Source organism: Megalobrama amblycephala, linkage group LG14, assembly GCF_018812025.1.
Source record: "Megalobrama amblycephala isolate DHTTF-2021 linkage group LG14, ASM1881202v1, whole genome shotgun sequence".
Taxonomy (NCBI): domain Eukaryota; kingdom Metazoa; phylum Chordata; class Actinopteri; order Cypriniformes; family Xenocyprididae; genus Megalobrama; species Megalobrama amblycephala.
The window spans coordinates 8,987,750-9,005,498 of NC_063057.1; the positions used below are offsets into that span (position 1 = coordinate 8,987,750).

General features: G+C 39.0%; 2 protein-coding genes across 2 annotated transcripts; both read right to left on the reverse strand.

The window, feature by feature from the left end:
* Positions 1 to 3,716: 3,716 nt before the first annotated feature.
* On the reverse strand, positions 3,717 to 4,952 carry LOC125245580 (antigen WC1.1-like; the record flags this gene model as incomplete). The annotated part of the gene is made up of 3 exons (XM_048156239.1): positions 3,717 to 4,075; positions 4,216 to 4,533; positions 4,610 to 4,952. Coding segments are annotated over 3 exons (1,005 nt in total), but the record flags the coding sequence as incomplete, so codon positions are not given.
* Positions 4,910 to 12,641, reverse strand: LOC125245582 (deleted in malignant brain tumors 1 protein-like). Its single transcript, XM_048156245.1, has 9 exons — positions 12,608 to 12,641; positions 10,896 to 11,210; positions 10,314 to 10,616; positions 9,917 to 10,231; positions 9,147 to 9,449; positions 8,971 to 8,986; positions 5,936 to 6,234; positions 5,478 to 5,792; positions 4,910 to 5,375 (listed from the first exon to the last, which is right to left on the reverse strand). Exons 1-9 carry the CDS (start codon positions 12,639 to 12,641, stop codon positions 5,047 to 5,049), a joined length of 2,229 nt encoding a protein of 742 aa, XP_048012202.1. The 3' UTR covers positions 4,910 to 5,046.
* Positions 12,642 to 17,749: the final 5,108 nt, after the last annotated feature.

Genomic DNA, 17,749 nt, shown 5'->3' on the forward strand with positions numbered 1-17,749 from the left:
GTCTTGAATTGGCCCATATTGGCCCAGTCACGGACCGAGGTAGAGCGTCACAGATCCGTGCTCCTCAGCCACTTGGAGTGCCTAGGACTCGGGGTCAATTTCGACAAGATCTCACTGCACCCCAGCCAACGTATATCATTCCTGGGTGCAGTCCTCGACTTAGCCCATATGAGGGCTACAGTCTTGCCAGAGCTCACTCTGGCCATTCAGCAGCTCATGGCTTCAATCAGGATCAAAACCAGTCTCCCTCTGAAGTTTTTCCAGAGGATGCTAGGGCTGATGGCTTCCACCTCCAAGGTTTTGCAGTTCGGCCTCCTGTTAATGCGGCTCTGCAATACTGGTTAAACCTTCGGGTCTCACCTCACACTTGATGGTACGGCCGCTTTTCTGTCAGGGTAAATCAGGCCTGTATAGTAGCCCTGAAACCCTGGAAGAGCCATCTGTGGTTCAGCTGTGGGGTTCCCTTGGAGGCGGTTTCCAGAAGGATGGTGGTCACGACAGATGCGTCCAACTGGGGTTGGGGCGCTTTGTGTGTGGGCAGACCGGCCTTCGGCTCATGGTCGAGCAACGAAAACCATCTACAAATCAACTGTCGAGAAATGCTAGCAGTGTGTTGAACCCTTCACTCTTTTCAGACGGTCCTGACGGGATGCCACGTCTTGGTCCGGTCGGATAGCATGACGGTGGTGTCCTACATAAATCACCAGGGTGGTCTTTCTCCAGTCACCTCTGTGCACTGGCAAAGCAGCTCCTGGAATGGGCCCTGCCCAGGCTGCGATCGCTGAGAGCATCCCACATACTCTACTACTTGCTATAGCATCGGTCAAGCGTGTAGGCGAATGGCAGGCCCTCTCCATGAGCCCTGCGTGCCTTGAGTTTGGGCCTAACGACTCAAAGGTCATTCTAAAGACCAGGCATGGCTACGTCCCTTAGATGCTTTTGACCCCGTTCAGAGCACAGTTCATTTCCCTCTCAGCGCTGCCTCCCTCGTTGGACGAGGATGCGGTCGGATGCGGTCACAGCCATTTCGGCAGTCTGACCAGCTCTTCGTCTGCTTTGGTGGCTGCACCAAAGGGCTTCCGGTCTCAAAGCAATGGCTCTCGCATTGGATAGTTGACGCTATTGCTCTATGTTACTCATCTATGGACCTAGATTGCCCCATAAGACTAAGAGCCCACTCCACTAGAGGCATGGCCTCCTTGTGGGCCTGGTCTAGTGGCGTCTCTATCAAAGACATCTGTGAGGCGGTCGGCTGGTCCTCGCCGTCCACTTTGTCAGATTTTATAACCTGGACGCTCCAACCTTGCATGCTCAGGTCCTCTTAGTATGATACAATGGCCTCTGTCGAGCTCCATCATCATACCACTCTTAGGGAGCTAGCTCCCTCTTAGCAAGTGTAACAAAGGGTTCGACGGCTTCGGCCTCCTCACTTATCCTCTGGACCCCTCTGGTGTCCAAGATAGGTTCAGTCGTTCCCTCCCATGGCACGGCGCAGTTGAATTTGTTCCCCATGTGCAGTACAAGTGAAGTATCGAAAGGGAATGTACTCAGTTACGAACGTAACCTCGGTTCACTGAGATATGGAACGAGTACTGCGTTAGATGTAGTGCCATGGGGCTCCAGGCTTCAGTGTCGTCGCTTCAGTCGATTGACGTGAAATCCTATGGCGAAATGCTTGCTTATATAGCCAGTTGCCCTGCCCATTTTGGCGGGCTTTGGCACGCTGCATCGCCATAGGCTAGCGCAGCTCCGTCGCGCCGCCATTGGTTCAAAAAGTTTTCCAGTTTGAACCAATGGCCATGCAGTTACACTGCGTTATTGAAAAAGGCTTCAGCATCAAGGAAAAAAGGTTTTTCCCCATACGCAGTACTTGTTCCGTATCTCAGGAAACCGAGGTTACGTTTGTAACAGAGTACGTTTTCACCTAACAGAGTTTCAGAACAGCTAAAAGTTACCTTTCTTTGTGTTCTGCCAAAAATAAAGACGACTTGTTTGACTCTTTATTTGCCATTGTCTCTCAAAGGACTGTACAGCTTTTTTTTATCTCTCTCACTCTCTGTATTTTTTTAATAGCTTGTTCGCAATCACATGGTTATGGTGAAGCACGAAATTAATGTGGAGGGCAAGCATTCTAGAAAATTAGAATGGAAGAGATTGTGAAAAGTCCGTACTGTGCTGGTTTAGAAAGGTATAAACAGAAAATCACAACACATGTTGGATATGATCCTTATGTTATGAAGAGGAGCGACTTTTCTACTGAATAGAGGGTATGCAAGTGACGTCACCGTCGACCATTATTACTGCGGCCACGCCCACTGAGTGGCACAAAGACTGAGCAGCAGCATTGGTTTTCAGAGTGAATGCCGCGAAAACGCCTCCAAAACAGGAAAGCATTGTGATTGACTGTACAAATAGCTTTGACACAAAACCTGAGGTATATTTACAGACTGCCAAATGCTACAGAAAAAAAAAGCAAAAAAAAAAAAAAAGCAAATGGATCACTGCAATTCACAGAAACAACTGGACTCCAGGCAGAGAAACATGGATTTGCAGAATCATTTTGTGTCAAATTGTTGGATCTTGAGGTAAAATCATACCATATATACTGCATTGATATATATTGTGTTGACAACTCATCAATTAAATATTTACCATCTTATATTCTGCATAATTGGGTGTTTTTAAATAAACACTGACAAAAACTATACAAGTTTTAAAGCTGAACAATATGACGATATAACATTTATATAAGTGATTACTCGGATTTAAAGCTACCTATACTGTAGTTATATAAAATATTCACAGGCAGATTTGCTTTATGTATTTCCCCGGTGTCGAAATCAGGCACATATAAATGTCAGGAAACATGATTCCTGGCTGCATGTCAATATCCATGGATTAGGTTTATTTGGCAAGTTGTAAGGAACACTTTCGAGTCCAACCTTTAGTGTAATCGTTTGTTTTACTCGCGTTTTCGCAGTTTCTCCTATTAAATCCAGTTATGCAGCAGGTTCTTTTGCCACTCACTGCATAAATTATAAATCAAATATATAAAAATTAAAAATCAAATATGGAGTAATCCTTATAAAAGTTATTCAGTCAAGAGCAATGACTGATTTCCTCTTTTTCTTTTGTTCTTTGATTAACATTAATGACAGACATCAGCAGGTTAATTAGGCATTTTGGCATAATTTTGTGTGTTTTTGTCCATTCAAGTATGAAAGAGAACTTGGGCCCAATTCCAATTCTATTTTATAACCCTTCGCCTAACCCTTCACCCTTCCCCTTGCCCCTTGATACAGAGTGGCAAGGTGTAGGGGTGAAAATATTCCCCTAAGAAATGGGACACCACTACTACACTATTACACACGCCATTATACCTAGTTTCTTTTATTAGTGTCCTGTAACATTTAACCAGTATGAACAACAATGAAGTGCGCATATCAACAGAAATCAGGCGCGAGCACTTTAACAGCCTTCGAGTTTCCCAAGACTGGTGAAGCCGCTTTTCCATCGGCCAAGCTGTTTGTTTAACCATTGCATTTTAATGCTGAGCCGGCCGGTATGGATATGGTTTCGTTTTCTACTGTGGTGCAGCAATAATGGAGCTCTTTGCAATGTAATACAAACGAGTCAGTTTGTATTACATTATATATTACATTGTATTACATTACATATATATAGGCTATATACTGTATATCCTCAGTAATGTTTACAGATTAGTTATATTTTTAGAGATGGAAAATGGAAATGGACAATAAACCAGTCTTACCCAAACAGGTGATTTTGGTCACTTCATCTTCACCAAAGTTATTCTGTCCCCAGGGTGAAGATGGACACTGCCACAGATTTGAATCATGTGGTCGACATTTCACTTCATCCAACCAGTTACGAGCTGATTCCAGTCTTGGTATAGAACTGGAAAAAACTCCAGATCTTCCACAGTTCAGCTCTTGACAGATCAGACTCACTGTGTCTCTGTCCATCTGGTTCCAGCACACATTACCCCAGGATCCATTGTAGAAAACCTCCACATTCCCTTCACAGCCCTTAGTTAACCTGATCTCTTTAAACTCTAGATGAAAAACATGAACACGTACTATATCAGCTCTCATCCAACCTGATTCATTTCAACCACTCGATGTCGATGTGTATATATTTTAAATTTTAAATGTTACTGAATAACATTCTTTTTCACAACTGAGTACTGTTTACCTGAGCACACGACTCCTACATCCTCCTTGTGTTGACAGTCATGTTTTCCCCAGCCTGGAGAAGAGCAGCTCCACAGGGATGTCTCATTCCCCTCACACTCCACCTCATCCAGCCATATGGGTCCAGAACCAGGACCAAACCAGGCTGGTACCTGCTGGTTACTGAGGGCCACTCCACACTGCAGCTGTCTGCACACCACATGGGCATCTTTAATATCCCAGGAGTCATCACACACTGTCCCCCATGAGCCGCTGTGAAAAACCTCCAGCCTCCCTGCACAGTCTCCCCCAGAACCCACCAGCCTGATGGACCCACGACCTGATATTCAGAGAAAGAGAAACACATTAGTGATCACTAACATCTGAAGAATCTGCCCAGATGTTGCTCTTCTCACCAAGGCAGGTGATTGACAGCTGTTGTGTGGAGCTGCAGTTGAGAGTTTGTGGAGAGCTGCAGTTCCCCAGATGAGCTTCACTCCCAGAGCACTGGAAGCCCGTCACACACTCATGACTGTGTTCAGGACTGGATGAAGAGGAGCCGGAGAAGTTCAGCACAGAGCCACAGCCCAGCTGTCTACAGACCACAGAGGATTCAGTGAGACTCCAGGAGTCCAGCAGAACTCTCCTCCAGACCTGATGGATGGAAACTTCCACCTCCCCCTCACACTGTCTCTCTCCAGACAACCGCACCAGACCGTCATGAACAGCCAGAGAGGAGCCTGGAGGGAAGATCTTTATTTTTAATTTATCATTTTATTACTAAAACAAGAATTGTGCTACAACATTATAAAAAATGGCTTATATGTTATATAGAGAGTTTTTCAGTATAATGTCAAACAAGTTTACCAGAGCAGACAACTCCAACATCTCGTCTATGAGAACATTCAGCTCGACTCCATGAAGAGATGGAACATTCTGAGAGTTTTTTTTCTTTTCCGTCACAATCAAACACATCAGCCCAGATTTCATCACTTCCTTCGCCAAACCAGTCTGATCCCACAACAGACACAGCAATCCCACAATTCAGCTGTCTACAGAGGACACTGGCAGCTCTCATATCCCAGCATGCATCACACACTGTGCCCCACTTATTGAGGAACCGAAGCTCCACCCTTCCAGAACAAGAGTCTGAACCATTCATCAGTTTGGCCTCTGTGTAACCTGAATAAAGGACAGAGAAGTTAAAATAAGTATAATGCAACTGACAGAGACGACATACTGTATAAAATACAAATGAAGAGACACTGAATATTTATAATTTACCAGAACAGATCAGGCCCACATTATTGTCACTGGTGCAGTTGTGTTTATGTGATGATGATATTGAGCAAAATGAAATATAAGACTCATTTCCTCTGCACTGAATCTCTTGTGTCCACATCTGAGCGTCTCCTTTTCCAAAAGCATCTTCTCCCAGCACCTGTACAGGAGCCCCACAGTCCAGCTCTCGACACACAACCTCTGCATCCTGCTGGTCAAAGGCAGCAGCACACACTGAAACCCACGTCTGATCATCAAGTATCTCTAACCTCCCAGAGCAGAGATGAGATCCATTAACGAGTCTGGAAGCTTTATGACCTGTTCATATTACATGAATGACAGAGCACAGTAGACAAAAACAAATGCTTGATAGTTACATACAATAACCATAAACATTTACAGTTTTACAAACCAAATATTATTTATGTTCAAATTCATGGACAATCAGTTAAATTACTCACCCGAACAGATGACACCAGCATCAGAATTGTAAGTACATGCATGTTTACCCCATCCTTCTGACCCACAGTTCTTCAGTGTAGACTCTGATCCAGCACAAAATGTACCACCCATCAACATTGGTCCTGATCCTGGTCCAAAATGAGCATCACCCAGAGCATCTACAGGTTCTCCACAGTCCAGCTCTCTACACACCACTGCAGCATCAGCCAAATCCCAACCAGAACCACACACTGTTCCCCACTGACCTCTATGATGAACCTCCACTCTACCAGCACAGCGACTGTGACCACCAACCAACCTCACATTCTTTTTATCTAAGTGACAGAAAAATACAGATAGACTATGCGTGGATCTTCATACTAATTCACATTTCAGTACATTGTGTACACAAATTTGGGCAATGGTAAAGCACTGGCTCACTAAACATTCGGACACTGATTACTCAATTTCTGGTGACATGACTTGGTGCTTGTGTTGTCACCCCTGGTGTTTATTAACAACACACAGGACCAATATCTTTCTGTATTTTATGCTGTTTAAAGTATGTCATGAAATATACTTTGATGGCTGTTATATATATATATGTAACATTTCAATGGTTTGACTTTTCAAATCTTCTATTGCATGTCATATTAATATTTTGTTGATATTGTGTTGGTTCATGCGATTTGTTTTGCGCTTAAGAATTTCCATTAAGGGAACATAGTGAGCATCTGGTTTTTGGAGTGCATTGTGGGATTTCTAGGCAGCGAACATTCCAGTGCACTCAAAGGATTGGTGACTGAGACAGCCCTTAAAATGGCTGGTGACCTGATCAGTCTTCTGACTTCTGAACTAGAGAGCTGACTGAGATGCACCCTATGAGTAAAAGGTATATTACTATCATATTATTTTTACTCACCAGCACAGAACAGCCTCTGGTAGTTATCATGTGAACAGCTGGTTTTGTGTGAGGATGTTGAACAGAGTTGAATCTGAGACTCATTTCCTCTGCACTGAATCTCTTGTGTCCACATCTGAGCGTCTCCTTTTCCAAAAGCATCTACTCCCAGCACCTGTACAGGAGCCCCACAGTCCAGCTCTCTACACACAACCTCTGCATCCTGCTGGTCAAAGGCAGCGTCACACACTGACATCCATGTCTGATCATCAAGAACTTCAATTCTCCCCGAGCAGCTGGAGTTTCCAATAAGCCTGACACCTGAAGTAGCAAGAGATAAGAAACTTTCCAGTTTTGTTTGTTAGCTATGTAATTAGCTGTAATTAGTTTGTTAGCGGTGTAATTATTGCATCCCAGACAGCAACGTAGTGTGGCCCAGATCCGGCCCACATCTGGTAAATGTGGATTACACATGGACCAGATGTGGGCCGACACTATGTTGCTGTCTGGGATAGGCGTAATTTACGGGTGGGACGGGTGGGACATGTCCCGAGGCGATCTGGCGCTGGAATGTGTTGTTTTTTAAATGTTGAGTGCTCGTTGTCGCTGCTATCAGAGGCGCAACAGTGTTCTCTTGGCGCTCGTGCACACTAAGCCGGACGAGCGCTTCAATCTATCGCTCTGTTGCAGAGACTCTCTATTTGTTAGGTTGAAATCACAAAACAAAATAGCTACACATAAACGTATCCCTGCTCTTGATATACAATCTTAATGAACATCTTTGGTTTTAATGAGAAAAAAAAAAAAAAAAAGAATCATACATGGTTGGGGTTACAACCCAGAATCTCTTGCATGCTAAACGAAAATGCCGCCACCCGTCCATCTGATATCAACTTCAGATCCTCGTATTTATTAACTAATATACATACTCTCGGGACTAATGGCACATACACATTCCTGTCCCACCCACTTTTTAAAACAAAGTTACGCCACTGAATTATTATTGGTCTACCACAAAGCATCACTTATTAATGCTCTGATGTTTGCCTACAGAGCGACCGCTGGCTCTGCACCGCTATATCTTAACTCACTACTTCAGACTTATGCGCCCTCCAGAAACTTGCGTTCTGCAAGTGAACGGCGCATTGTGGTACCATCACAAAGGGGCACAAAATCACTCTCACGGACCTTTTCCGGGTCTGTTCCTGGCTGGTGGAATGACCTACCACGCTCTATCCGAGCAGCTGAATCTTTAGCCATTTTCAAAAAAAAAAAAATGCTAAAGACGTATCTTTTTCGCCAGCACATGACCCAGTAATAGTAGCACTTACCTTGATTTCTATGTTCCTTCCATCTATTTGTGTATTGTGATTTAAAAAAAAAAAAAAAAAAAAAAAAAAATTCCTTGCTACGAGCACTTTACTGTCATAACTGTGACTTCACTCAGCACTTATGTAAACTACTGTTGTTCTCATTTTGATTTGATTGATTCTACTATTCTCATTTGTAAGTCGCTTTGGATAAAAGCGTCTGCTAAATGACTAAATGTAAATGTAAATGTAAATTAATGTGAAAGGAGTGAAATAATCAAATTACTTAATCTAATGTCAATCCAAACTCATCTTTCATTCTTTCATATAACATAAGGGGATTTTACAGACTATCCTGGTGTTTTCAATATAATGAAAGTAAAATAAGAAATAAATATATAAATGTTGTGCTCCACAAAACAATGTCATGTAGGTTTAAAAAGACACAAAGTAAATGATGCCTGAGTTTTCATATTTGGTGAACTATCCCTTTGAAGCAGTTGGTTATCAGTGATATAAAATAGGTCAGGATTTGGAGCAATTTACCTGAGCAGATGACTCCTGCATCTTTTGTATGATCACAGTCATAAACACCCCAATTTACTGATCCACATTTCTTCAATGTAGATTCTGATCAGTACATAACATGCGGTTTGTCCAGATTGGTCCTGATCCTGGTCCAAAATGAGCATCACCCAGAGCATCTACTGGTTCTCCACAGCCCAGCTCTCTACACACCACTGCAGCATCAGCCAAATCCCAGAAAAGATCACACACTGTTCCCCACTGACCTCTATGATGAACCTCCACTCTACCAGCACAAGGACTGTTACCACCAACCAACCTCACTCTCATAATGTCTATAAAATGAATGAAGAGGAAGGCATATGGATAAAAGGAAAGAATGAGGGAAAAAAAGTATTACCCAAATATAATGAAATTAATGAATATTTAGTGTATTTTGGGAATATTAACATTTGATTTCAGTTTATAAAAAAAAAAAAAAAAAAATGCTCAAACCTGCACACACCAAGCCAGCATCATTTTCATGTGAACAGGTGTTTTTATGTGATGGTGGTGTTGGACAGAGGTGAATCTGAGATTCATTTCCTCTGCACTGAATCTCTTGTGTCCACATCTGAGCATCTCCTTTTCCAAAAGCATCTTCTCCCAGCACCTGTACAGGAGCCCCACAGTCCAGCTCTCTACACACAACCTCTGCATCCTGCTGGTCAAAGGCAGCAGCACACACTGAAACCCACGTCTGATTATTAAGTATCTCTAACCTCCCAGAGCAGCGAGAACCTCCAACCAGCCTGACTCCTGAAAGAACAACACAGGAAAGAACAAAATTTGAAGTTTAAACTTCAATAATGAGTCAGTAATCAATATATCAGTCATATAATGAGAAATCACTTTTTCCTTTATCTTCTGAAATAAAAGATATTTACTATAAAAACATATTATACATGTCAACAAAACTTTTCCAGTCAAAAAGGGCTCATATTATAGAAAACAAAAATGATCAGTTATAGTTTATGTAAAAATCTGCCCACATTTTCATGTTAACAAGATCTATGAATGAATCCTTTCAGGGCATTACATTAAAATATATTGTTAGAAACAAGCTTCTAAAGTTTATTTTTAACAAGGTCCATGATTATTACAGCCTAATTTAACAGTCTGTGTGGTCAAAAATAAGGTGGGAAATGGTAATGAAAAATTAAATTATGACTGATTTTAGTGCAATTGTTTTGTACATTAGGACTGGATTTTTAGTTTTAGCTTACCTGAACAAATGACTTGGGCTACATTATCAAGACACGCATCAGGATCAGTTGATTGAATGAATCCACAATTCTTAAGTGTAGACTCTGAGCCAGTACACATTGCATTTTTCTTCCAAATCAGCTTTGATCCCAGTCCAAAATGAACATCCCCCAGAGCATCTACAGGTTCTCCACAGTCCAGCTCTCTACACACCACTGCAGCATCAGCCAAATCCCAACCAGCATCACACACTGTTCCCCACTGACCTCTATGAAGAACCTCCACTCTACCAGCACAGCGACTGTGACCACCAATCAACCTCACATTTATTATGTCTGTGAATGTAAGAGAAAAAGCTATTGTAAATTTAAAATGTTAAATGAAATGAATGTGTTTTGTTGTACTTTAAACTCTTACCAGTACACTGCAAACCAATGTTGTGTTCATGTGAACAGTTGTTTTCATGTGATGGTGATGTTGGACAGAGGTGAATCTGAGACTCATTTCCTCTGCACTGAATCTCTTGTGTCCACATCTGAGCGTCTCCTTTTCCAAAAGCATCTTCTCCCAGCACCTGTACAGGAGCCCCACAGTCCAGCTCTCTACACACAACCTCTGCATCCTGCTGGTCAAAGGCAGCAGCACACACTGAAACCCACGCCTGATCATCAAGTATCTCTAACCTCCCAGAGCAGCGAGAACCTCCAACCAGCCTGACTCCTAAATAAGACAATATAGATCAACAAAAGCATGGCTTATTTATGGGGCTTCAAGATAATGATTTGTACATAAAAATAATAATAATAATAATAATAATAATAACATATTGTTAGTCTATAAATCAATAAATGATGTAAAAACACACAAAAAAACATATATAAATATGAAATCTATTATTGAAGTCAACATTTTAAAATCAGCTTCTTAAAAATTAGAAGCCAATATGGATATGATTTTGGATATAATATTATATGAATTTGAATATGTAAAACAGTTTACCTGAGCAGATGACTCCAGCATCTTTATTATGATCACAGGTGCTTTGACCCCATCCTCCTGACCCACAGTTCTTCAGTGTAGATTCTGATCCAGTACACATGACAAAACTCATCCAGATTGGTCCTGATCCTGTTCCAAAATGAGCATCATCCAGAGCATCTACAGGTTCTCCACAGTCCAGCTCTCTACACACCACTGCAGCATCAGCCAAATCCCAGAAATCATCACACACTGTTCCCCACTGACCTCTATGATGAACCTCCACTCTACCAGCACAGCGACTGTGACCACCAACCAACCTCACATTCACACCGTCTAAATATTAAGCAGTAATAATGAGAGAGATGAAGGTATGAGAGTTTAATTCATATCATTACAAAGTGAAACAGCTGGTAAAATGGGACACATACATCTGAATATTTAAAAGAATATTTAGACTTCAATTCTCCCTCTTTTTTATTAAAAAAAAGAGGGTTTAAAGACAGAAATGTGAAGCTTATAATTTTATAATAGTACTTAAATCAATTATCCTAAAATTTTGTAAATCATTTTCACAGAGTTTATACTATTACATTTTCATGGAAACAAAGTTGTAAAAACTTCTAACTAGGTTAGTAATTTTTTCCATACTCAAATACTGTTAACACACATATTGTTTATGTCTTGTTTCTATATTATTGAGATGGTGAGTATTTTAAAGTTTACAGATTGGCCCCATTCTCTTCCACTGTAAATGTTTTTTTTTTTTTTTTTTTTTTTTTTTTTTTCTCCATAATGGAAGGACAAGTACTTTTTTGTGGTAAACAAAGTTATGCCACAAATTATGTTAATTGAGCTTAAACTATTAAATCTGGTTTATATCTATATTAAATTTACATTGTTTGTTTGTTTGTTTTTTTCCTTGTTTTTTTTATGTTCATAGGACTCACTGAAGCTAACATGTCTGCCACTAATATTTCCAAATGAATGTTTATCAAATCAGAACTCCAGATATATGATTAATTTTACTGCCACCCAGCTTGGGGGACTGAGATACCTGCATGATTATAGAATGATGTTTGACACATGATGAATTTGCAAACAGAGAAAAGGTGAGCAATATATGATTCTTTTTTTTTTTTGTTTTGTTTTGTTTGTTTTTTTTGAGACAAAATTTACGATGTCGGTATCACATGCAAAATTATTGCAATCACAAGACAACAAGGCAAAAACACAATAATAATAAATGGCCTTTTAGAGTTTCTGTAAATAACAAATAATAACATTATTTTGAAGACAATCATGTAAAACTTACTAAAGCTCTTTATAAATGGGAGAAACAGAGAGAAAGGAAAAAGAAAGGAAAAATACTATTACAGTATAGTTTAATTTTAAGTGATTAAATAACAGTCTGACACCTTAATTTCTAAAAATAATATCTTTTAATGTACTTACCAGCTGTGATGAGTTTTATAACTGTAGTCAGTAAAATGAGTGTCAGGCATCTCTCCATCTCTTTCTGCTTCATTAACTCAACATCCAGTTCAAGCTTCTCCGCACTGATGATACAGAAGTACAGGCATCCTCTCACACCCCTTAATGAGAGAGAAAGAGGTCCAACACCCTCCAATCACACTCGCTGTTACCTTATTAGACACAACAGAGGAAACCATCAAACAACTTCAGTGACAAATCAGATGAGGCTTTTATGACTTTCTCCATAAATATCTAACTGTCAGCGCTGATGAACTCCTCCTCCCCACCCATCAAGACACACACACACACACACACACACACACACACACACACACACACACACACACACACACACACACACACACACACACATATATATATTTGACTTACAGGAGACAGGAAACTCTACAGTTTATTTACTGCATCAAAGCACAACACCTGCAGAGAAGAGATAAAAGCACTGATAACTAACTGTGAATGTCCTAAACACTGTCTATTAGTGTATACATATGTTAGCATGATAGTAACATATAATAAACTCAATTCTGTAAAAAGAATACTCTTTTACAAAACTATTTAAGCAAATGTTTACCAAGAGCACACAACGCACAAGTAAGCCCTTATTATACTGACAGGCAGGGGAAAAAATCATTTTGTGAAACATTTTATCTATATCTCAAAATAATTCCTGTAACTAATGTGAAATTTACTTAATTGCACAAAAGTATTTTCTTTCAGGTGACAAAAAACAAACAAACACAATTTTCAGTGAAGATGAGCTTGTTGTTCACTTTGTGACCAGCAGATAGAGCCAGTGAACTACATTTCTGCTAAAGCACCTTGTTTTGCACATTCATACTTCTACAGGCTAACTAACACAGTATATTTTAACAATTAAAAAATGAACCTCCATTACAATGATAGAAAATATAGCTTTGATAGCATCATTTCACAAATAGTGAACAGTGAAACAGACACTATATAACGATGAAAATGAAGATGGCATAACTTATGAGAAAATGGCATAACATATTTCAAATAAACCCTCTCCTAAACTATATATATAATGTCGGCCCAAGAGACTCAGTCCTGCAGTTTAGCTTCAACCCTGATAAAAACTCACTTCCTGTAGCTTTTTAGCAACCTTCAGACCTTGATTAGCTTGTTCAGGTGTGTTTGATTAGGGTTGAAGCTGGTCTCTTCCTGTCTACACTTTAGTGGTTCTTGTCCAGAATGTGACACTATCCCCCAGTTTCACAGACAAGGTTTAAGCTAGTCCTAGACTAAAATGCATGTTTGAGCTGTTTTAACTGAAAGCAACATATCTCAAAATATGCCAGTGTCATTGTTTTGTCTGAAGATGCACGCCAGGAATGTTTTTTTTTTTCTAGTGTATGTTTATAAAAGCTACTGAAATATCCTATTTGAACTAAGGCTTAATCCTGGCTTAGGTTAAACCCTGTCCTGTACACTTGATAAATAAAAATAACATTTTAGATTTCTCTACTACATGTTATATATATCTTAAATACAGTGAGAAAAATTAAGGGGAAAAAACAGAAGCAAATATGTTAAAGAAACATGTACATAAGTATATTCTCATTTATTTATTTAGCATACATGTTTAAGTGAGATACAGAGAAACAACAGTGAATGAGTGGTTTAAACTTGAACCGTCTTGATTTGAGGTCAGTAAGACTTTATTTGAAACAAAATTTATTTTACTCAGCAAGGACACATTGTTTAAAATGACAGTAAAGTCATTTATAATGTTAAAAAATATTTTGTTTCAAATAAACACTTTAAACTTTCTTTTCAAAGAATCCTGAAAAAATACTTCATATTTAATTCATTATTCTGTTTGCTTCCAATTCCTCTCTCTCACACACACACACACACACACACACACACACACACACACACACACACACCTGCGAGAGGTAAAAATAGTCACACATCATACAGGAGACTTCAAAAAATTGAAGAGAGGAAGCAGCCCAGGATATTTACAGCATCAAACCTAAACACCTGCTGATATACAGAGACTGATAACTACTTATAACTCTTTAGGAATGAAGAAAACAAAATTCAAACTTTAAAACACATGAAGTTTCCAGCTATCCAAACTAATGCAACAATTCTAATTTCTTAAGGAACATTCCTTAAAATTGAAATGTACACAAGAAATAACATCATGTAAATTCTTTCTACAGCATGGCAAGAAGATAAGTGCATAATCTCATTCCATTTCCCCAGTATGTAGTATTGACAGCATTCATTCAAGTTCAAAAATTAAAAAACTTGTTATTAAATGACATAAATTATGTAGAAGTTATTATATTAAAATTTTTCTTTACTTAATTTACAGGAATACATATCTTTATAAATGACTAGAAAACAAATTCTGACAAATTTAAGCTCAATTTTCAACCATTTTGCCCATTCTGGCAGAGCTTTTATTATTTTTGTTATTAATTTTAGAAATCCTCAATTTAATAGAATGTTTATTGTAAGAAAAATCGTTCGCTATAGCAAGTATACAGCATATTAACAACCATAGGCATCTGTGTGTAAGGTAGCAATGTGTTACTCATCCACAAGACGGCAGCAAAACACTACTTATTTTAAAGACAGGCGGACAAGGGAGACAAGGATCATTTACACCCACGTGTAGGTCTCAGTAGTAATTTCTACTGCTTTACTTGTAATACAACTGATTTACAATTGTATGTTTTTATGTACTTTCACTAAAAGCGCATGTAAACTAAAAACATCAATGTTTTGCCTCATAAACACAAACAGATGGATAACACATTCACCACAGAATAATAAAAATGTAGATTGCTGTTCAAATATGAGTAAGAACGTTATGGTTACTCATGTAACCCTGGTTCTCTGAGATAAGGGGAATGAGCATTGTGTCAGTTTTGCTGACACTTATGGGGAAAACTCCTGTTTTCTCTGAATCCTGAAGCCTGATTGGTTTACGTTTGTGCCACTGCACTTACAAATGGCATTTCAGCCTGCCAAAAAGGGCAGGGTTGACTGCCCATATAAGTCACGCAGAAATGCTGTCTAATTTGGAATCTTTCAACTGAGGAGTGGCTAGCATCACTCACAACACAGCATAGTAACACGGCAAGCTACGCAATGCTCGTTCCATTTATCTCAGGGAACCAGAACCATAGCGTTCCCTTTTGATGCAGTTCACTTCCATCGTTTGAGGAACTTAACTTAATCCAATAGCGGGCCGCCCCTCAATCAGCTGCATAAAGATAGGCTCAGACCCTGGTCAGAACCTGCTACATAGTGTTTCAGACTGACAACACCAGTACTGAAGAGCAGGGATGTCCAGGTTGTAAAATCTGATTAAAGTGGATGGTGAGGACCAGCCATTGTGTTGGTCCCCCTTTTGCTGTCAAAACAGCCCTGACCCGTCGAGGCATGGACTATAACTTGTGCCTTGGATACTCTGACAAAACATCTGTTAGGTTTTGATTATCATCTCTATCATGGTCACGCTCATATGACATTGCAGTTTGTCATCATCATGAAAGTTCATTATATGCAAGGGTTTTAAAGCCATATTAGTCTAGACTTCTGATATTGTTTTCTGAGTGCACACAACCGAAGAACAGAAAGCTGGATGTCAGATGGTGTGTCCCGTGAGTATTAAACTAAGTTGTCTTTCACGTGTTATTGCGCTAACACTGTCAAATACACACAAGATTATGTCAAAATCAAGTAATTTCATGTGCATATTAGATTTGTGTATTAAAATGAAAGCAGCATAATATACAGTCCTACTGCTATGCTGTTAATATGAATCAAACAAAAGAAAGACAGAAAATCACTTACTGTTCTTGAATAATTCATACAGCTCACTCAGGACAGGGTCTATGCTAATAGGGCAGAGTGCATCAGCAGTTGTGGGTGGGGCCTAAGCATTTGTGATGTCACAAAAGCTACAATCTGCAAATGCTTGTTCTGAGACACTGCTTATAATTTATGGGGATTAAAAAAAGAGGAGTGGCTGGATTTTTTACCATTATAGGGTGGTTGTATACACACACTGTCGACACATTTATGTTCAAACCATGTAAAAGTGAATTTTGCACAATAGGTCCCCTTTAATCATTTTAACGCATTATTTTTTTTCCATAATAAATCTCCCCAAAGTAACTCGTAAAATCGAAAGTAATTGTAATATACATATACATGATATATACAGCTTCACACCACGTCTTGCTATCTTTTTCTTTGTAATTAATGGGGTTATTATTCAGTATTTCCATGAATTAGCCAACATGTACATTTCAGACAGATTTCTCCATTATCATTTCAGAGATCTTTGCTTTCATTGAAACCTATAGGTTAGTTGAGTGAAATCATTAAATTTGCATTCGTGGTGTGGCTATTATGACATATCTTCAATTAAAATATACGTATTTAAATATGTAAATATTCATATGTCTATATAAGTAACAAAATAATGTTAACTTTCAGATGAATCTCTTTTACTGGGATTCTGCTTTGTCATCTGACATGGTTCATTCAATTATTCAAATAAATTGTCAAAATTCAATTTTAAATAGAATAGTTGATATAGTATTTTTACATTAATGACACTTTAAAAATGATATAAATATTAATAAGAATTATATCAAAAGTCATTTATACATTCTAAAAAAAAAATTAGCCAGGGTGGACTTCTAACCCCAAATAAGGGGCCAATTCACACTATAGTAAGATGGCCTCTTTGAATAATTTACCCATTTTGTTCCATAATTAAATTAGCAAATGTTTCTATTACTAATCAAACATTATTTAATAATTTTTAATATCATTATTGCCATTTTTGCAGTTAAAGTCCTCTATAATGTCTTTACGTCCTTCATTATGTGTTTATTCTGAGTGTGAGTTTCTCTCTGCAGATGATGAGATACAATTCAATTCAATTCAATTCAATTCACATTTATATGTATAGCTCTTTTCACAATACATATCGTTTCAAAGCAGCTTTACAGAGAATGCATGTCAATGTTACAATTTAGAGAATGCATTTAGCGAATAATGATATTTAGGCAATTAATTTACAATCACTGTTAGCAGTTTAACTGAAGGTAGAAGCAATGAGCTCCTGGAAATAATAAATTACATATTAACAATAATTAAGATATATAGAAATGTGGGAATGTGCATGATGATCCAGATGTTGCGTCATCTGAAGTCGTAGCAGGAGTTGGCGCCGTCTCTTCATAGGTGTTGGTCATCTGAGGTCTTCTTAAGAGGCTGGATCCAAACTGAAGCGGATGTCCTCTCTAGTCACCTCGGGACGGGCGTCCTGAGATAAAACAGAAAAGCAAATGGAGAATAATTAGCGTAGATGCTGTTCATAA